Source organism: Squalius cephalus (assembly GCF_949319135.1).
Source record: "Squalius cephalus genome assembly, chromosome: 3".
Lineage (NCBI taxonomy): Eukaryota > Metazoa > Chordata > Actinopteri > Cypriniformes > Leuciscidae > Squalius > Squalius cephalus.
Genome location: NC_137124.1, coordinates 28,976,771 through 28,998,769, shown reverse-complemented (window position 1 = coordinate 28,998,769; position 21,999 = coordinate 28,976,771). Strand labels below are relative to the sequence as shown.

The 21,999-nt window shown below is 37.5% G+C and overlaps 1 protein-coding gene across 1 annotated transcript in view; it reads left to right on the top strand.

Moving 5' to 3' along the window:
• Nucleotides 1-21,999, top strand: part of plxdc2b (plexin domain containing 2b) — a 58,184-nt gene that overhangs the window by 32,507 nt on the left and 3,678 nt on the right. Inside the window, exons 3-13 of the mRNA XM_079867066.1 lie at nucleotides 2,083-2,229; nucleotides 2,805-2,874; nucleotides 4,491-4,613; nucleotides 4,940-5,058; nucleotides 5,740-5,839; nucleotides 9,091-9,186; nucleotides 9,450-9,531; nucleotides 13,167-13,227; nucleotides 14,997-15,150; nucleotides 17,926-17,964; nucleotides 21,593-21,753. Coding sequence (XP_079723192.1) covers nucleotides 2,083-2,229; nucleotides 2,805-2,874; nucleotides 4,491-4,613; nucleotides 4,940-5,058; nucleotides 5,740-5,839; nucleotides 9,091-9,186; nucleotides 9,450-9,531; nucleotides 13,167-13,227; nucleotides 14,997-15,150; nucleotides 17,926-17,964; nucleotides 21,593-21,753 — 1,152 coding nt within the window. The remainder of the gene's footprint in view (nucleotides 1-2,082; nucleotides 2,230-2,804; nucleotides 2,875-4,490; nucleotides 4,614-4,939; nucleotides 5,059-5,739; nucleotides 5,840-9,090; nucleotides 9,187-9,449; nucleotides 9,532-13,166; nucleotides 13,228-14,996; nucleotides 15,151-17,925; nucleotides 17,965-21,592; nucleotides 21,754-21,999) is intronic.

The window sequence follows — 21,999 nt, the reverse complement described above, 5'->3', positions numbered from 1 at the left end:
AGAATTAGATGCTGGTGTGATGGTTTCTGTCATCATTTACTCACCCTCATGTCATTCCAAACCTGTATAACCTGACTTTTTCTGCTGTGAAACATTAAAGAAGATATGTTAAAATATTACTTTTTACCATGAAACATAACAATATCCAAAATGGTTACCAACATACAGTATTTCACGATATCTTTTCCTTCAGAAGATAGAAAGTCATCCAGGTTTGGAGTTGGATGAGGGAGAGTAAATGAAGACTTGAGAAAAATGATGAGAATTTTCATTTTTAAGGGAACTGTCTTTAACCAGCAAGACTTCATGTCAACCAGCTTTATCAGAAAGTCAACCCAAGTTTTGCATGTGTACAGCATGGCTAGTACTGCACAGCATGCTGGTCCACAAGCTCGACCTGCACTAACCAGCATAGAAATTCTTGCTGGTCTGAGTTGGTCTTAGTGGCAGATAAAAAAAATTTGGACATCGATCAATGTGGTCATTATATCCATATGAAAAACATCACAAGACGATTTATGTGCACATGTTTTCAGTATTGAATTAGTTTCCCACATGATTATTTCTTCAAAGCAGTGGGAGTGTATTCGGTATGTAGTTGCTAATTTTTATGTCCACTGTCTGTTTCCTTTGATGTTGTTTTGCAAAGTCTGTATGATTGAGTTTTAGTGTTTGAACTCCTACCAGCTCCTGTATACAAACGCATTTCTGTATAAACATGCATACACACATACACCCATACACCAGGTGCATCATTTATTTCACACACACTTCTGTCATTTTTTTTTTATTTTGCGTGTGTTCAAAGGCCCGAATGTCTGTTTCTGTTTTATGACATACCCTCAGGCTTTAGTTTAGGCTTTTAGGTTTTACTTTTAGTTTCAGCATGTGTCACTCTGCTGGTTTTGCACTTCACGAGATTAAACTGTCAGAGATTACATATCTTATATTTACCTCTCCTCAACTCTGACGCATTTCTTTCTTTCTGAGAATTGTATTATTCACATTGTCACATGCTGAATTCCTGAGTGCCAGGGTGTTTGATAAGATGCTGCAAACATCTATGGGTTTTATCAAGGGTTTTCTTCTTAGGGTTTTACAGACAGCCATGCCATGCTCAGTAAACAACGATAGATCAATCCAGGAGGATTTCAGTAACACTCAGAGGGTCATGTCCAGTGGGTCTTCGTCTTTTTGATTATTAGTTCATCAAACATCATGTCTTGTACTCACAAAGCACATGTGTCCTCACAGTATAAAGATATATTTTTGGAGCCTTTTTATCTTTATCATGACAGGAGAGCAGAGAGGGGAGCAGGACTACGGTTGGGACTCAAACTCAAGTCATCCGCAGTGCTGTCATGAATGATCATGTCACAATTATTGCTTTGGTCATGTGATGAGGGGTTTTTGTTAATTGGTAGACAAAATAGGCATTTTTGTTCATTTTTAAAACCCACAAGTTTTTAATAATTGGATCACTGATGACGGTTCTTGTAGAAAATGATTTGTAATGGTCAGTAAATTAAGGGATACGATTTCCATGAGTTGATTTTCTTTTCGTGAGTTGATCGTTTTCTTCTATCCCAGTCCAAAGTGTTATGCTGTTAACAATCAGCAGTGATTGGTTGTTTCTGCTGGCACTCAGATTTTCCTTCCATTTGCTTGGCAGATGTAACCAGTACACCTGTTTATTTATTAAAAATGTCAAAGTTTTCAGGGTGTCACTTTTTTGCTTGTATATTGATATAGCAGGTACATCTGATCGCAAGTATATATGTACGTTCATATTTTCTTTCGGGAGAGCGTTTAGTTTTGTTTTTAATACTGAAAGACCTGAAATGGTATTTGTTTGTGATCTAATAATCAGAATGGGTTCATGGCCCCTGATTGTAAAAAGCCTGCCATAAACAAATATGGATAGTGTTAAGGTGTTTATTCATAGTTTATTAAAGGGATAGTTCACTGAAAAGTGAAAATTTCTTTGTTGCACACCATCATGCTGTTCCAGACCTGTATGGTTTTCTTCTCAGTAAGTCTTATGTCCTTTATCCTGACTGGCTGTCTGATATTTCCTTGTAGGAAGACACAGATCATAACTACTACACCTCAAAAACCTATGGCCCCAGTGACCCTATGAGCAAAGAGTTATGGGTAAATATCGATCAGATGAACAAGGAGAAGGTGAAGATTCACGGCATCCTGTCTAATACACACAGACAAGCAGCGGTAAGACAGCATTCATTCATTCCTTCATTCATTCATTCATTACACTCAAATCATTTGAAATGCAACTCATATGTAGCTCCACTGACCAAGATTCAAGTTCAGCAATAACTGTTTTCTATCAGCCGTTTATCCTACAGTACATGTTCCTTACTACAACAACACTTTGTATAGTGAGCTTTATACCTGTTTCTGTTGTTTCTGGACGAGTCTGCTTGTGTAGATTATGAAAGAAACAGACCAAGTGTCGATCCTCAAATACCACATTTCTTTGAAATGGGATAAGTTTTTTGTGTGTCGCCATCCCATTACTGGAACAGACTGTGATATCCTCACATTGCACTTTCCAAACAAAAGAAACCACAGCGGACAAGCGGACCATAGAATTAGGACAGAAGTCAAATTTATTAGCTGAGTTACGATTGCTTTAGCCGACCACAGAATGAGTCCATCTGGATTTACTCTTGCTGTATGTTTTATTGTAATCATGGCCTTCTGTCATAATTTTATATTTATTCTGCTTATTGTTTAGATCTTTTTATAATTGCAAGCTAAATTTAGTCTTTTTTCATCCTCAGCGGGTCAATCTCTCCTTTGATTTTCCATTTTATGGACATTTGTTGCGAGAGATCACTGTTGCAACCGGCGGTAAGTGAAGCGTCTTCCTCCACGTGATGTGTGCAGCACAACCAATGATTTTCAATTAGGTTATAAGAAAGCGTCTGCCTGTCTCCATGCGATATGAGTATTATATGGCTGAAGCAGAACATATGATTTATATGAGCTTCCAGAGGAATATATAATTGATTGGTTTTTGCTTGTAGGCATAAGAGCTTGACTGTGAGTCACAGTGTTCTAGAGGATCAGGCTGTGTTTATCAGCTGTGAGAGGTTCTTAATAACGGCTGACTGTTCATGCTGTAGATATGAGGGCATGTGTGGGGATTTTTATTGTGATCCTGGTTCATGTGACTCACTGGCTGCTGGAATGTATCTGAGATGAAGCGGTGAGAGTGAGGGAAGGATGGAGTGAGAAAACCACCATATAATTTCCCCCTACATCAGTCATCTTTCTGTGGTTATAAACGATGAAACACAGAAGTGATCTAAATTTCTCAGTGAAGCCATGTTCCCAGGAGAGAAAAATCATGTGCTCCTGCATCAGAGGTACTTTTCCTGCCTAAATAACATAATAATAAACAGCACTGGAAAATGTTTGCTAAATTATTAAATTCGGATTTTCTATTTAAATACCTATGCAAATTGCCCATCTTTTTGGCAAAGGCTATTCGCACTAACTCCACCCACCATTGTCTGGTTGAGCCAGACATGATTACAAAAAAAGAAACTCCTTTGGTAGCTGGGACAGTGGTGCGGAGAGCGAGGACAGTGAATTTAGCTTTTGACGTAACCAACCCATTCAAATACACGTTCTTCTCCCTATTCCCATCTCATATCAGCTGGAATTATGTTTTTATTGCATGATGTTTTATAGTGTACTACAATACAATGAGGTGCAAATAGTATCTGCCTCTATTTGCTTTTGCTATTTATACTTATAATAATAAAAGTTTAAGCCTAATGGTTGTTTAGTTGTCTTTGGGTCAAGTGGTCGTTGTTACAGTTGTTTAGTACTGAGACAGTACAATGGTACAGTCATGGAATTAGATGACAATATCATGGTACTTGTTGGAAATGGCAAACTGTTGTCACAGTTGTGAAGTTTCAGTATTTTTCCATTGAATTTAATGAGTTTTTAAGTGCTCTGTGTTTACAGAAAGTGGAGGTGGTCAGCATAGTCCAGGTTGGCTGAATTCCTGTGGAAAGATTTGCATTGATTTAAGCAGACAAATGCTGAAGACACATTTTAGATTAAGTATGTGTGTTTGGAGGGTCCTCTCTCCTGTTTGTGAGTGGGATGGAAGGAGGCTTTTACATGGCTAATTAGAGTATTAATCACTTTGGAGACAGGCCAGGGCTGTTTGCCAGGATGGATAGATGGGAAAGGAGGAGAGCACAGAGATTTAGAGAAAAGAGACCCACATGTTCATACATTGGTGCCAAAAACATTTTAGTCATAAACAAAATGAGTGCCTTTATTTTATATTATCTTATCTTATTTTATTTTATCTTATCTTATCTTATCTTATCTTATCTTATCTTATCTTATCTTATCTTATCTTATCTTATCTTGAAGATCACATTTTAAATGTTTTTGTTGGCATGGATATGAATTCTAATGGTTTGGATTGTGTGTCTTTTCAGGGTTCATCTATACAGGAGATGTGGTTCACCGAATGTTGACAGCCACACAATATATCGCTCCACTTATGGCAAACTTTGACCCCAGCCTCTCCAGAAACTCAACTGTCATCTATTTTGACAATGGTAAGAGACAGAGGCACTGGACTGTGTGTGTGTTTGTGTGTTTGTGAGATACTGAGAGACAGAGAGTGCCCTATCCAACAGAAATATATAGTGGAAATATGTAATGTTACAGAAATATCCAATATAAATCTGTCACCATCAAAAACATTGAACCTTGACTTGCCATAAATCAAATGTGTCACATTATAGATCAGGTTATCTTTTCAAGATGCTATTGATTACAGAGATCTACAGTCGCAGAAACCGAGCCTGTATTACAAGTAGAGAATATTAATATTAAATATACTATTAAATATTAGTTGAATGTGTTTGTGTGCGCTTTATAGGAACTGCTTTGGTTGTCCAGTGGGATCACGTCCATCTCCAGGATTCTTATAATCAAGGAAGTTTCACCTTCCAGGCCACATTACACAGCGATGGGCGAATTGTCTTTGCTTACAAAGAGGTCTGATATATTTTTTATTTATTTCATCCTCTATATGTCTTTCATCCTGTTTTCTATTTGTCTCTCTCACTGTGTGACTTGGCTTTTCTGTGATTACTTCCTGTTCCATCAGAGTTTGTGTGATTGTGTCACTTTTCAATTTGCCACTTACAAATATGGTCAGGTACCATGTAATGTGAAAGTGAATTGTAACTGATATGGTTAAGACTTTCCAGTTTTAGTACAGATCACGTGCAGTCAAATGTGACATAGTACTTGAGATACATGAATCACCTTTAGTCATTAATTAAATAATATTTAAAATGTACTATTTATATTATATTGGCTACATGTATATTTGTAATTGTATGTAGAATAATAATAATTGTATGTGTAATCATTTTATGAATAAAGATTAAAATTTGTATGACTGAAATATATATAGAAATATTGTAAGCCTCTAGTCAGAAGGCATTGGAAATGCTGCTGGGATTTATTTGATTATTGCAAAGCTCATTCAGCCCGCAAACCTCCTAACTAAATTAGGCCTCTCCCTCTCTCCATTTCTGCTCTACTCACTCCATTTCTTTCTTTCTTTCTTTCTTTCTTTCTTTCTTTCTTTCTTTCTTTCTTTCTAGCTGTCAAAATACATCTCCTCATGTCGATGATTGATGAGATAAATAACATGTGCTTTTATTTCAGGTCCCAATGCAGATAGCAAAGATCAGCTCTGTCAATCATCCAGTGAAAATTGGGCTTTCTGATGCCTTTGTGGTGGTCCATAAGATTCAGCAGATCCCCAGTGAGTGAACGTGATGCATTCATCATAACACCAGTAAACCATCTACAGTCTGTATGACAGGTGCTATTCATAAAATTGGGAGTATGTTTGTTCTGACAGTCAGTTACCTCTGGGATGATCTCAAAGCTCCAATCTCCTCCCTTCTCAAGCTGTCTGTTTGTTGTCTGGTGTGCCAAGCAAGAAAAGTCTTTGATGTTGTAGTAGCAGTGAGCCCAGCAGGACCAAACCCGACTGCATTGGAGAGACAAATTTAGCAAATAAATATGTCTGGAGTTGGGCAGTGAGCGAGTGTGGAAGAGAACGTGATGAGAGAAGGTGTTTGCTGGCAGGACATCATGAATGGAAGCTCATGATTTTCCACGACAGCTTATTCTTTCCAACCGTATGTGTGTTTGTTTGTGACTGTCTGCTGGGAAAGGGCAAGATTTACATCATTCTGTCTGTCTATCTGTCTGTTACAATATGAGCGAGAGAGAGAGAGAGTCAGCTCTGAGGGGAAGGAGAGAGTCTAGAATGAGATGAAGTGATTGAGAATGGTAATAGCCTGCATTTGTCTCGCCTCTCTTTCTCTAATTAGTGTCTGGAGACTCATCAGGTCACACTGTTTAAGATGCACGCGCACACACATGCATATCTCCAAGCAATATCAGCATGCTAAGGAGTTTTGTGACACCCCTTGGGCAAGAAATGTAATTACCCACAGGAAGAGAAAAACAGCCTTCAATGAACAAGCTGCAATCTCCTGTCTTAAAGTTTAACCACTCATTTATGTATTTATACACCAACGATGCAGCTTTCCGCAAGGTCAGACAGTTACTTCCTCAGCTGCAGACAGACACACATTTATGTTATCAGAGAAATTTTACCTTACCGTACACATTCAGCCAGAGGCTGACACATGAAAAGCCATATACACACCTACAAACACACATTTTGGTTTTATTCTATTAGAGAGGACATTGTTTATATACAGAGGTGACCCAAACGCTTAACACAAACCTGTAGGTATCAGTAAAGTTAAAACAAAACACGGTTTGCATGATTTATGAGTCTTTCAAAAAGCTAGGACCACTAAAAAGGTTTTTGAATTTTGAAGTATAATCAAACCTGCACACACATATACATATAGAAAACTTGCTATATTACCCAGCCTTTTCTCATTGTAGTTCAGTTTTCCATTTCACTGCTTTTAGGTAATTCAGCTACCAATCAGGTAGATGATGTTTCACTGATTGCATCAGTGTGTGCAGTTATATCCGTACATGCATTTGATCCAGCGTGTCAACTTAAACTCAAAGTCTATTACATTAGGCCTACATACTGAAATACCTTCAGATGAAGCACATCAAACTAATGTTGGTTGATCAGCCAATGCATTTTAACTTATGAAAAGTCATGTCATTAAAAACTGAGTATGAGTACTGAATAACCAATGTTTAATAGTACACTCATTGCATTTTTAATTATTTTTTAAGAGTAATAAATGTTAGAGATGCCAAAGACGGGAAACTTTTCAAATAACTTAATTACGTTAGTAAACACACAGCAATTTTTTTCCCGAAATGTACTGTATTTCACTACAGTGAATCATACATCCCATTAAAAGAGCATTTGATACCTTTACATGCATTCAGTGCACTCTACTGCCTCATGCAGTTGTCCACTCAAATGTGATTTTGTCCGTCTCTACTGACCACAAACAATTTTACTTCTTTTAAAAATTTTTGCCAATGATTCCCATCATTTGATATGAAATGAAACGTCTCCATCTATTTGTAGAATGAAGGTAATTGATTGAATTCTTGTCTTCTTCAAAGAAAACAGACTAGGACAATTGCACAATTGTGGATAACGTATTGTTTGAAAGAGCATGTGGCTCTAGAAGTATCCACCTCATTTTCAATGCAGAAGCTCAATGGATATAAAGATTCTACACACCCCTATTAAAACTGATGGTTATTTTAATGGAAAGAATTAACCAAATATAAATCATATCAGAACTTTTGCACATTTAATGTAAAAATGACACCCTATACAATGCCTATGAAATGTGACACATTTAAAAAAAAAAAAAAAAAAAAAACCCTTAAAATAACTTCACTGCATAAGTGTGCACTCCCTTCAATAATCGTGTATATGGCTGTACTCTGAGTTAACTAATCTTCAAGCTCATGTGATATGTGAGATATTCAAATAAATATGGGACATCTTTTTGGTTACATGTGTAAATTCATGTTCTAGTTATGCTTAATGTTGACAAATTTTCTAGGTTAAATAAATAAAGGTTACTTACACTATCATAAAAACCAACAACCAATACAACCAATTTTTTTTTTTTTTTAACATTACCAATGAAATTGGTATTGTTCTTTTTATTAAGTATTTTATTAAGTGTTTTTAAATCTAATGTTTTTAAACATCTTTACATTTATTCCAAAATATTAACCATAATAATGCAGTAACAAATTTTGTGTATATTTTATTTGTAAACTAATGCCTTAATAGTTCTTTTTAATAGTCAACTTATTTTCAGATCTTCAATCATCAAAGCTCAGTAAACACTGCAGGTGTCACAATGGTCACAGACACAGGATGTATCTAGGCTATTATCATCAAGCTGATTGCTCACTAAAAAAAAAACCTCACTGATCAAGTCATTTCAAGTTTGATTTGGACATGACAAAGTGGTGATATCTATGTGAGTTGTATACTTTTTAAATAGTCTTCCTATTAACACCATTGTTAATTAATTCAGACCGATTTTCTGATATAGAACGAGCACAAAAAATCAGATATGGGATTATTGTGTGAACAGCACAATAACCAATCATAGTGCAATGGAGCCATTGCCTCCTCTCATGTAACTTTTCCCCATTCTTTCTTAATTTTGCCCAATAAACCCACAACACACTTTAGGGCATCTGTTAAAACTAAATTGATTTAGGCAAGAGAGATGCTTCCTTCCCTTGTTAGTTTAACCTCTGCTGTCACTGTATAAATCACTCCTTTTTCTTTAGTGACACTGTCCAACACATCTTTTAGTAAGATTATCTTATTACCTATCCATTAATAATGGCCATGCCCCACTCTTACAGTAAAAATGTGGTGGATTAAACAAGTGAAATTACTGTAAATGTGTTCAAGATGACAATTAAGAGGCAGTGACTCGATTTGCTTGTGTTACAGTAGTTTCAACAATTCAGATGATTCACATGATTACATAATTGTAATGTGTATTTGTGTGGCTCTAGATGTGCGGAGGAAGACTATCTATGAGTATCACAGAGTGGAGCTGTTAAAGACCAAAATTACCAACAGTACAGCTGTAGAAATGATGCCGCTACCCAGTAAGCCATTGAACACACACACACACACACACAGGCTATATGTACACGTATAATCTTAAACTACCATAACATAAATATGAATGACCTCATAGCGAATAGAAGCTTATACTGTTGTACTTCTTCAGATTTTATATTAGACAGTTGTACTCAACATTTCTCTCAAGTCATATGAAAATCCAGTTCATTGTCCTATTAGCCTTTCGCTCTATTCTTGATTGATTCTGCGCTGAAGCATTTTCTATGTCTCTTTTTTTCTTTTGCAGCATGTCTTCAATTCACAAGCTGCACTTCTTGCTTAGCATCACAGATTAACTTCAACTGCAGCTGGTGTCACCGGCTCAATAGGTAAGAAAACAAACCGTTCTTCATTCGTCTCTCTTTCCATTATCCCAACTTCATTTTACTGGAATTAAAGTTCTCAGATCGCTTGCCTTGAGGTGGTGCAGTGAACGAGGGAAGTAATTTCTGTCAGCAGTTGCTGAAACAGAAGCACTCTCAACACAGACATTCACAGGATGTGTGGAGATAATTCACCACTTCTAATTTAACAGTCACGATGTTACAAGATTGCCTTTGTATATAAAAATGGCCTACAAATTTAAATGAATTGAAAACATCATGTGTAAACCATTAATGAAATCTCTCTTGCATCTTGCATCGCATTTTCCTAAGTAATATTACTTCCAATGTGGCAGAGAATCTTTCATACCAAGACTTTTTTCCCTTAATGTGAGAAAGAGGGAAAATAAAGTCACATTCCTGCTGATTCATGCCTGGGCTCTCACCTCCCGAACCCAGACAGCTTTTTTTCTGTAGATCACATACCAAAGAACAGACGAGACCGAGACAGCTGACCTCCTTCTGCTTTATTTTCCTGGCAATCCTTCCATCGGTATACTCTTTCAATCCCTCACTCTCATTCTCAAGCACATACACACACCCACACACATGCATACACATACTCTGAGGGATTCAGGAATATAATATGATTGGCAGAAAGAGGAAAAAGGCCAGTTTGCTTGTGTTAGAGGAGTTTAACTTTTTCCCTTTATCAAGTGCATATGTGCTGCACACATTTTTTGAGCTGTAGCATTTCTAGTGCTATTTGTTATTCTATGAATCATTACATACATAATGATGCAAAGCACAAACACGCCTTTCAATGTCTGTGGGAGCTTGGTTTTTCCATCCACTCTAGAAAACCTGCTTCTAAACCGGCTGGATTGTATAATTAAATGGGAATACTGAGTGTTGAATCTTCTCCTGGTAGACAAGGGAGTTCAATTCAGACTTCATCAATATGCATAACCATTTTTGTTTGGCTGAAGGTTATGGAAACAATGCCGAGTTAGAAATTGCTGCGGTAATTAAAGTTTTTTTGGCTTGATGAAGGCTCTCTCTGTGTGTGAGTGTGAGAGAGAGAGAGAGAGAGAGAGAGAGAGAGAGAGAGAGAGAAGAAAGAAAGAGCAGGCTAATGATGCAGTAAATGCAGGTAGCTCAGTTGATTTAAGCTAATAACTGACAGTCTGATCCTCCCAACACAATTTATCAACAGTTTACCCCTTGTCTTTGGAGAGAGCAGTTGAAGTCAGATGCAGTTGACTAACACACACACACACACACACACACACACACACACACACACACATACTTTGCTATCTTTGTTGGGACTCTCTATAGGCGTAATGGTATTTTTTATCCCCTGACACTAACCTTACCCCTAAGCCTACCCATCACAGAACACTTTCTGCATTTTTACATTTACAAAAATACATCATTTAGTATGTTCATTAACCCATTTCCCTCGTGGGGACCGCTGGCTGCTCCCCATAATGTAGGTAATCTCTGGTTTTACTATCGTTGTGGGGACATTTGGTCCTCACAATGTAATATAATCCTGTACACACACACACACACACACACACAAACAAAACAAGCTGTATCAGAACAGAATAGTGTCAAACTATAGCGGGGTGTTTCACATAATATCTTTCATATTTCAATATTCTGAAGTAATGAAATTACTTTAGCAGATGAGTGTATTAGTAATGATTATGTGCATCAAAAACCTAGATTTGCATACTTGGAAAAGCATCCTTTCACCCTCAAAGTCAGATTATTACTGGATCAGAATAAATTTGAGCTGACTGCATTTACAGCCATTAACATGTAAATGAGATTATGAAAGGCTGGAGAAGTGCTGACGAAGGATGTGGCCGCCGCCATGGGCAACCTCAAATCCAGACAGATATATTCCTCTTTTACTTGTCTTCCTTTCTTGATTCATCAGGGCTTGGGGTAACTGCTTGGGAGAGAAAATTAAAGCAGACATAATGACCATGGCAAAGCTATAAAAGTAAATTACACAAAATCAAATTTGTTTACTAAATAATTAAATCATTTGAAATCTAGTTTGTACATTTTGCACTTGTCAATTCAAAAGCTTTAAATTATGTCATTTGTCATGTTACTTTCTCCCTAGGGATGCACCGATATTAATCTGGCCCGATAAACTGATAATTACTACAAATACTACTAATAAATTTAAGCATCACAACATGAAAATGGACAGTATGAAAATTAATATTCATAGCTTTTTTAAAGGTTGCTGTGCACTCACACTACCGTGGATTAATAACTTTTTGTATTACTCATTAACAAGTTGTTTTGGGTAGAAGTGTAGATGAATGAACGAATGTGAAGGAAATAAAGAAGAAAATTCTGCCACACAAAAGAGCAACAAAATTACAATGCAAAAATGAAATGCCTCGCAAGGCCAACGGTTGTATTCATCTTTGGCCCGTAGAGGCTTATAGAGGCCATAGAGGAGTGTGTGTGTGTGTGTGTGTGTGTGTGTGTGTGTGTGTGTGTGTGTGTGTGTGTGTGTGTGTGTGTGTGTGTGTGTGTGTGTGCAGAGCTCTGCTTCCTGTTCGTGGGTCATGAAATCTCTAATCCAAAGCTTTCAGTTAGACACACGCTGCCTAACCACTGGTCATGGCTCTTCTTTCCAAAGAACACGTCATGTGTTTAAAGCAGTGTCTTGTGTTTATGACTCTCTGACTCTCACCCACTCCTTTACAAGAGCTGAGGTAAAAATGCTGTTGAGACACACGGTTTCCATAAACTGTCGGATTATATTACCTTGTTGGATAGATGAAACTATTTCTTCCATGTTTACTTAATTGTTTTGTCCATTTATATCAACGCTTGTATAAAATCATTAGTTCTGCAAGCACAAAAAAAGAAGGGTTCTTTGATTTTTGTTTACAGTGACAAGCCATGACAAGCAAAATAAAAAATCTCATACAAACACGCACACATAAAATGAACATGGTTTACCATCTGTGACTGGGAAGCAAATGTGTGTTTTCTAACCCTAATATATCAGCAAGAAAGAAGGAGAGAGCTGGTATGAATGTGTATATGGTGAATGCTACTGAACTGAAAAGAGATAATATGTCACAAAAAGATAAATGGAGAATGGGGAATTGCTGAAAGATATGGAGTAAGGGTGACTGTATCTCATCTGGAATGCCAAGCAGCCAAAGCCCATTATGCGCCATGTGTTCAAGAAATGTGAAGGCACGGGAGGAGGAAAAGAAATACTAGCTGTACTGCCTATTCCTGACTCTCTAAGCCAGCATCTATCAGTGATATACTGCTGTAGACAGTCCTCAGTATAATTCACCGTTTTGAATTTCCTGTTCTGGGCCACAGTGAAGTGTGTTTTTAACGGAAGTTTCATGGAGGACTCGTAAATGAAAATTCATGTTTATGATTTACTCACCCTTTGCTTATTTAAACCTGTAAGAAGTATTTTTCCTGGAACACGCACTTAAAGTTTTTCTTAGAAGAGTGAAGACTTTATAGGATTTCCCTGCATTGGCCACCGATGGGATCTATAAAAGATGGAGATCATGTTTGCGTGTTTATTGGCTGTCTTTAAAATACTAATGACCCGTTATAATTTTTCACGTCAGGTGTTCCAGCGGCTTTGATCGCCATCGGCAGGACTGGGTGGATAACAGTTGCCCAGATGAGGTTTGTATGTGGATGTGTGTTGGTTTCTAACCTAAATCTCTGTGCCTAAATGATAAGGATACCATATGCTCTCTCTCTCTCTCTCTCTCTCTCTCTCTCTCTCTCTCTCTCTCTCTCTCTCTCTCTCTCTTTCTCTTTGTCCTTCTGCCTTTCTAAAATACTGCTTATACAGTGAAGCCCACTAAGTAATTAGTAACGTGTATAAAAATGTGTTTTAGCTTTGTGAGCTGTAAACATTTGATTATTTAAAATAGATTATTATTTATTATATAATATTTATTTATTTAATTTATTTTATTATTAGTTTGTACAGACTAGCGTCTTTGGCTGTTGGAATTTGGGTAAAAGGGCATTGATTGTGTGTTTATTTGGTAACACTTTATTTCAATGTTCCACTTTAGACATTCTACTAACTATAAATAACTTTTCATCTACATGTCAACTAACTCTCATTGGAGTAATGGTAGTGTCACGTGTCAGTGTATGCTTGTACTTTGTTTGTCTGTTTTCCCGCCACTCATTTGTTTCCATGGCAACCCTCATTAGTTCATCTGTCTCACCTGTCACCTCGTTAGTCTTGTCAGCTGTGTCTCGTTTCCCTGATTTGTTTCCCCATGTATTTAAGCCCTGTGTTTTGCCTTGTTCATCGTCTGTTCTCCGTCCTACTAAGTGTGTGTGAACCTTCTGCCTGTCTGTACCTGTTTGTATTATGTTGATAGTAAAAGTTTGCATTGGAACTTTTGATTCTCCCTCATCTTCTTCTGCCTGCACCACACCGTGACAAGTAGACTGTCTGCTTAATATCTGTTGACACTTTATTTTGATGCTCAAAATATTTATAATAGTGTTATTTTTTTTACAACACTGTTTTTATTTATTATTTGCACTAAATTGACATGTTAAATTGATAGCCCTAGTTTTTAGATAATAAAATATTGTCCGCAATGCGGCACTAGGCGCGACGCAAGTGTTTTTTGCTAGTTTCAGCCTGACGCATTTATCATTTTTACGTTCTGCGCCACATTGTTTATATAGCAAATGTATTTGCACCCATTTGTGCGCCCATGGCCGTGCTGGTCTGAAAACGAGGTGTGTGCATTGCTGTTTTGAGGCAACAGAAATAGACTGCGCAGTATTTTATTTTTGTTATTTAAAGGGCACGTTAGTAATGTGTACCAATAGGCAGGTGCTCAACTCGCTTACACTCTGCTTATTACACACACAGGGACCCGCAGCAGCACACAAACATGCCAAATATTAAAAATAAAAGGATCACAATGTAAAATATTATTATTGTGTACATAAAGATATGGTGAAATCCGGCTTGTCCCATAGATGGTATGCTTGTGCACTTTATCCTTGCGCACGAGCAGATCCGTTTCCTCGCTAGAGAAGCGTTCAGTCTTTCCGCTTGCAAATTCCGCCATGTAAATAGCGAATCCGCCATGGTGCGAGCGCAACTGGCTTTTAAAGGGAATGGGAGATGAGACTCTGTTTGGTTTATTGCACGTTACGCCCAAAACTAGTAATTTACACCCATTACTAATTAAGAGAATAGGGACAACCCTTTTAGACCATGCGCCTGGCGCGCCGACCCTTTTACCCGTCGTTAAACTAGCAAAAGTGGATTCAAACACGCCCTAAGTTCACTTGAGCCTTGCACTTTAGACCATGAGCTTAGATCGTTAAACCAAATGCAAGCCTACATCATAACTAAACCGTGCTTTAGATTTGTCAGATTGATCATTTAACCTGTCTTTCGTTCGCAGACAAAGGATAACACCTGTGACATCATCAACACTACCAATCTCAATCTACTGACCACTGCGTCCACTGATAACATTACCACAAGGAACAGAGGGACTACTGAGTGTCACTCTTCTCAAACCCCATTGCACATGCCGACCAGCATACCAACAGAAGGTACTGTCGTACCTAAACCAACACATATACCACTTAAGATTGAAATATGGATCATGAAACTGATGTTGCAATCCTCTGACAACAGGAAACCAGCGGGTCAATGATCTAAACCATTAGTTACAAGTGACTGCTCATGGTAAGAATGCAGCAGGATAATGTTAAGAGGCCACCAATGGGTTCTTCATAAATCAATAGACACGGAAAAAGAAAGGCTTATTTGTGCTTGAGTCTTGGGAAAATCAATTCCTGGAGAAGAAATGTTCTGTGTTGAAGAACATTTAGAATGTAGCTGAAGGGGTTTACTCATAAATGCCGTTCAATAGATAATCATGCTGTTCATTCTCCTCCAGCGGCACACAAGAATCTCTCTTTAAATAAACACTGTCACTTACAAAGAATATATACCGAGGGTGGACCCTCATCCACCACTTAACTGTTATATAACCTTGACCTCATGCTGTGTGCTTTGTTCTGTTTTTCTTTGTGATAGGCACAAACTCATTATCAGACAGTAAACAACACAGCATAAATTATCAATCTCATTTCTGAATTATGAATACACTTATAAATATTTATAATGTAGAGGAGCAATAGCAGTACCCAAACTTTAGCACAAGGAAAAAAACATTTTAATCACTTTTCCTTCTTGTTTGTCTAGTTCACAAGTCAGATTCTTTCCCCTTCTAATTATTACTCGGGCACTGAGCAGTTCAGCTGTCAATGTAACACGTGACCAAATATGTCCAGGGACAAGTTTCTTGTATGTTTGTACTGAAACAAGCACAAATACAGTGCGATGCCACAAAGTCACTGCCAATGAGAACATATTTGAGGTTTAATACACATTTATGAGGAGCGGGACTTAATAGGCCAGTGAGATTTCACTTTGGGTAGAGCTATATACAGTAGGAAGCTGTATATAAAAGATGATGTTGGTATTTGATGTTTGTATTTGTTTCTGTCATGTCTTAAAATGAAAGGCAGTCTAGCTCTCTTCGTACAAGTCAGTGGCACTACCGTTCTTTGTTGTTACAGGCAGGGAAAGATCTGACTACAAAGATTACATTAGTCCCAGGGTTGCCAGGAGTCCACTTAAAGTGATTAAGTACAGTACATGAAACAATCTGTTCATCATTAACAGTTTCTCAGAATGCTCAATAAGACAGTGAGTTATGAGGTCATTGAAAAGGCATAAAACTCTTGTTTACACACTCTTTTCTTCATCCCTCATTCATTACTGAATGTTTTTTTTTCATTAACTGCTCTCTTACGTTATTATGACAACAAAATTAAAAAGCTGAGAGATCCATATCGAATAGTCAAGAAATTAAAATGCTGCATTTAAAGTACATTTACTATAAAACTGTGACGCTGCTGTACACTGTAAAAAATTGTTACCTTAAGGATAGGTCACCCAAAAATAAAAATTCTGTCACCCTCATATTACTCACCCTCATGTCATTCCAAACCTGTATGATAATCTTTTTTTTTTTCCTTCTTTTTTTTTTTTTGAACACAAAATCAGTTGCTTTGAAGAATGTTGGTAACCAAACCACGACTTCTATTGTATGGACCAAAAAAAAACAATACTTTCTTTTGTGTTCCACAAGCATAGGTTTTGTTGAGTAAATGGTGACCATTTACCATTTAGGTTTTGTTGGCATTACTTAAAGGAACCGTATGTAAGATTGTGGCCAAAACTGGTACTGCAATCACTTTCAAATTACTGTAGAGCGGTGTATCCCCTCCCCCTCCCCCCTGACTCGAGGTTGCCAGATAGGCTGCAGGATCCAGCAGGAACGTAGGCTGACACGTTTGTAGCTGCAGCTGTGGTAACTAGAGCAGAGCTGGCAACCCGGATGCTGAAACACAACTGACTTTGTGATTGGTAGATAGGTGGAGGGTGGGGCATCAGGCCAAAACACAACATGACAACATCAACATCAGTTGAGGGCTGCAACTTCACTTTTTAAATGACAATATCCTGGCCGTACTACTGTTGTCAGTGATATAAGTATTTGAAATGAACATGATTTCTTAATGTCTAGTGACATATCAGGGCCATTTTATGATTAATTGAAATACATTTCTTACATACAGCTCCTTTAACTTAATGTAAAGTTGATTTGACCTGAATGACGTCTATTATGTTAACAGCATGAATCACATTTTAAGGTTAACATTTTTACCGGATATAATTTGTCTATTACAATCATCTAGATTTAACTTTCTTCTCTCCATCTCTGACTCTGATCTGTGTGTGAAGTATTGCAGTTAATCAGGTGATGCATGTATGTGAATGAAAAGCTTTGATGTTACATGATGTAAATGAGAAGCTTGACTTCTTGCTATAATGCCACTGGCTACAGCAGATACTACAGCAGCATCAGGTTCCTCAGCATCAGCAGTAGTTGTGCTACTTCATTCATTTCAGTTTCAGTTCTCATCAGAATTGCCTACAGTAGATGTTGACCTGTCTGTCTCAGACAGAATCTTTTCAGATCACCAGAAAGCTTAAGAATCTTGGAGTGGTTTGCTCATTAAAAATAAATTATAAATGTGTAACTTGTTCTCCAATCACAAACATATTCTCCAGTCTCTTTGAAATGATCCTCACACACATGTGCGACCCATTTACAGTTGTTTAGACGTGAGTTTGTTTGAGTTTGCTATGATGTTACAATTGAGAGAAACTGTCTAGATGTAAAATTAGCTTTATTTTTCTACAAATGTTTTCTCTCCCCCTTTTGTCTCTTTTCTCATCTATTTTTATAGACGACACCAAGATTGCGCTACATCTCAAAGACAATGGAGGTAAGATCTTATCGTTGCTGCAGTGTATGTGGTATCAATGTGCGTCTGTGAATCACACAGCAATACGCTGCATCACTCTGATCTCACTTTTCTGATAAATAACATCCATTTTTCCTGCTTATGTACAAATAAGGCCATACTCTCTCTGTGTGTGTGGTTCAGGTATATTATACGTTATGGGAACAAAATGTTGGCAACACAAAGAGGTCAATATCTAAAATTCTTGTCCATGTGGTGACCATTTTATGTTCCAGATGAGGAATACATCTTATAAATGATTCTAAGTGATGAAAATATAAAAATGCTGGAAGTTTTCTGTGATGGGTAGGTTTAGGGTTAGGGGGTGGAATATACAGTATATAAATCATTATGTCATTGGAATGTGCCCATAAAACATGAAAACACAACATACTGTATATATTCTCTCTCTCTCTCTCTCTCTCTCTCTCTCTCTCTCTCTCTCTCACTCTCACTCTCTCTCACTCACTCACTCACTCACTCACTCACTCACTCACACACACACACACACACACACACACACACACACACACACACACACACACACACACACACACACACACACACTCTCTCTCTCTCTCTCTCTCTTTCACTCTCACTCCTTTTTGTCTCTCCTCTTCTGTATTCCCAGCATTCTGTTAGTATGGTCCAGGTCATGTGTTTTTAATTTGGAGCAAGCTCAATATTTCTTTACCAGTCGGAAACGGCAGTCAGGACTTCATTTCATCAGTAAAGCTGAAAACAGCACATTCTGCCAATGAAAACATGTAGCCAGAAGAAATCACTATCTAACCATATGCAGAATAACATGAATGTTGTAATTCCATTTAAACTAGTTACAAAACTGCAAGTATATTAGCAATAGACTATTCAAGGTGTGTGTGTATATATATATATAAAATACAGTACTGTGCAAAAATCTTTGGCACATTAGTATTTTCACACAAAAAAAGGTTTTAAGCCAGTTATTTATATCTTTTGCTGTAGTGTCAGTAGGACATATCAGTTTACATTTCCAAACATTCCTTTTGCCATCAATTGTAATAATCCAGTGAGATTTGTATGACAACAGCCAGTGTGTTCAGTGATGTCAGTATTTCATGACATCATGACTTCTCCAGCCTACCAGATTTTTTATAATCTACAATAGCCAGTCGCTGCTCTGTTTACAATATCTTCTGGTACTACAGTCAGTTGTAAATGTATATAATTAAAATAACATGCACCTTCATGCTAAAAATATATAATATAATTATAGAATAAAATCCCATGGTTAGGCTTGTCACTCAAGAACAGCGTTGTCTCTTGGTAATTAACCTTAAGAGGAGACCTCTTGAAATTGTCTTTTTGTGACTGGAGGGGTGCTAATTTTACCATCTCTTTACACTGTAATGAAGATGAATCTGGAATATTTTCTTAGGAGGTCTGTGCCAATTAAACTAGTGAAGCCAAGGCTTCGGAAAAATCACATTTGATTTTAAAACTGATTTCAACAACATGTCTCCATTAGTGCCGCTGGCACTAAAGGAAAATGTCTACATCAGTTTCAGTTTCACTGAAGTCTAAAATGGTATTTGAAGGCATCAGGTAAAGAGTGATGACTGATCCACAAGTGTCACAGCACACTGACTGGTCACAGTTTTCTGTTTTGTTTCAGTATGACAGTCATCAAGCCAGGCTGTCTTTGACTGCCAAGCTTCAGTCCCCCTCTTATTGAAAATAAATGACTTCCATTATGCTTAAGTGGGCATGGGCACTTTAAGCTGTGATGAATAACAACAGAAACCCTGCTTCATTATTAGTTCTTCCCTTCTTCCCTGTAATGTCTGTCAATCATTTTGGCACCCTTTGACTTAAAGACCTGTATGTCACACTTTATATTTGGCTTTTCATGATAGATAAAAAAAAATGTTTTACTTTTAAAGTCAGTCATTTATCAGACATTTCTGGACCTACGAAAATTAGTTCACGTATTGACAAAAGAGATACAGAGCCAAAAAATTACATGAGCATTACATATAAACTGCAAAATTGTTCAGTAAGGAGCAGTATGTGGGTAGGCTACTGTAATGATATAGCAATGCAATGCAATATTAAAATGAAATATAACAATGTAGAATAAAGTTATTGACAGAAAAGAAGAGCCAAGATACAGTATGTGCAGAGATGTTTTCACTGATCATGGAGCCACAGATATATAAAATGAAAGATAAAGTGGAGTTACAGAAGTTTTTGTCCATAAAAAGAATGTCATTAGGATCCGAAATGGACAAAAAACAGTTGAAACATTATTCAAAATATCTTCCTTTGTAGATTTCATGTAACCTAATCTAGTCAGGTTAATTTACTTATATTGAATATATCTGTCTTGAATAAAATAAGTTCATTTAGATGTCACTTCGTAATGGTAGTGCATTTTTAGACATACAGTTTGTATGATTTACATTTAGATAAAGCAGATCCAAATGGCATCTGTACATTTATAACCGACACTGTAAGAAAAAGAATGAGGTTTCCCTACTCATTTGGTAGTCTCAAAGCTGCCACAGCTCAGCTCTGCTCAGCAGGTTTTTATAGGAGCCTGGCTGTAGTGCAAAAACACAAGAACTGCAGACCACAGTAAATCTCTCTCACTGGGGCCGGTTTGAAATGTCCAAAATACAAAATTAAGATTTACAGCTATGTCTCTCTTCCATCATTAATCTTGTATCTGCCTGTTGGACAGATACACAAGCCACAGAAACCCAAATTAGTCTAAATTAGTTGTGGAGACAGTGCTCTCTTCTGTTCAAAAGACGAACTACAAGATTCAACCTTCTACTGGTTTCTTCAAGTAGGTACGGCTGCAGACAGGAGATCTCCAAAATGGGGCATGAACTCCAAAAGTGGGCAGAACTTCCTTGCACCATTGGTTCTGGCTTCAGCCAATTGTCACTGACTTACATTTAAAAATAAAAATTTGTAAATTACACATTGTTTCTAGTTTATCTAATATAAAAAGTTACTTTTACATGTGGGAAAGTTGTGCTCTATTTCTTTGTTCTAAGCGACGGGGCATCCCAGGGCTCGAGATTCACATGGTATAAGGGGGCAGTGACGCTGCAGTGCAACTAAAAAGGTCCCATTGTCTGGTGAGGTCCGGTTGGGGAGTTACAGACGGCCCGGCTCGGTGATCTCATTTCGTATGATCTTATTAACTACTTATATCTCCTGGACTGCCATTTTCTTTAGCACGCTATTCAGCGCAAATCCCACCCTGCTGTTAATTTCATTGGTTAAGGTTAATCAGGAATCAGCACTGTGATTGACATGACCAAGGAATCTTTAGTGCGTTACACATGCGTGTCATGTGTCTGTCTGTCAATAGGAGGAAGCCACACCCTATTTTGGAGATCCTCCCTGATTTGGAGATCTCCAGCCTCAGCTATACCCTTTTCGGTTTTTGAGGCAAGGATGAGATTGAGGGGGAAAAGAGCCTCCACTTTTGAGAATATTACAAGCAGTGCAGTTACTGTATGTGTGTACAAAGACAAACTGATTCATTCTGACAGCACGAGTGAATGCATCAGTGTTAAGAAGTTTACATAATATGGTATAATGTGTGTTTCAGCTGCTGCAGCAAAAAGCACAGCAGAGAACAGCACTCACCCCCTGCACATGGGGCTGATTCTTGGGATGATCCTGCTTCTGCTCGTGATGGTGGCCATCGTCCTGGTGACCGTCTACGTCTACCACCACCCGAGCTCTGCTGCAGGACTCTTCTTCATTGAGGTGAGAGTGTGTAGGTTTTAGTTAAAGAAATAGTTCACCTAATAAAGAAATTTAAAATGATCTAGCTTCCTTTTGTCCATGGAACAAAATAAGGAGAATTTGTGAAGTGTGCTGGTCTTTATTTTCCATGCACTTACAAATTACAATGAATGGGTACAGAAGCTTTCAAGCTCTAAAAAAAGGTTGCAAAAAACAGCACCATAAAAGAAGTGAAAAAGATTTGTGAACAAATCATTCTGTGTGATT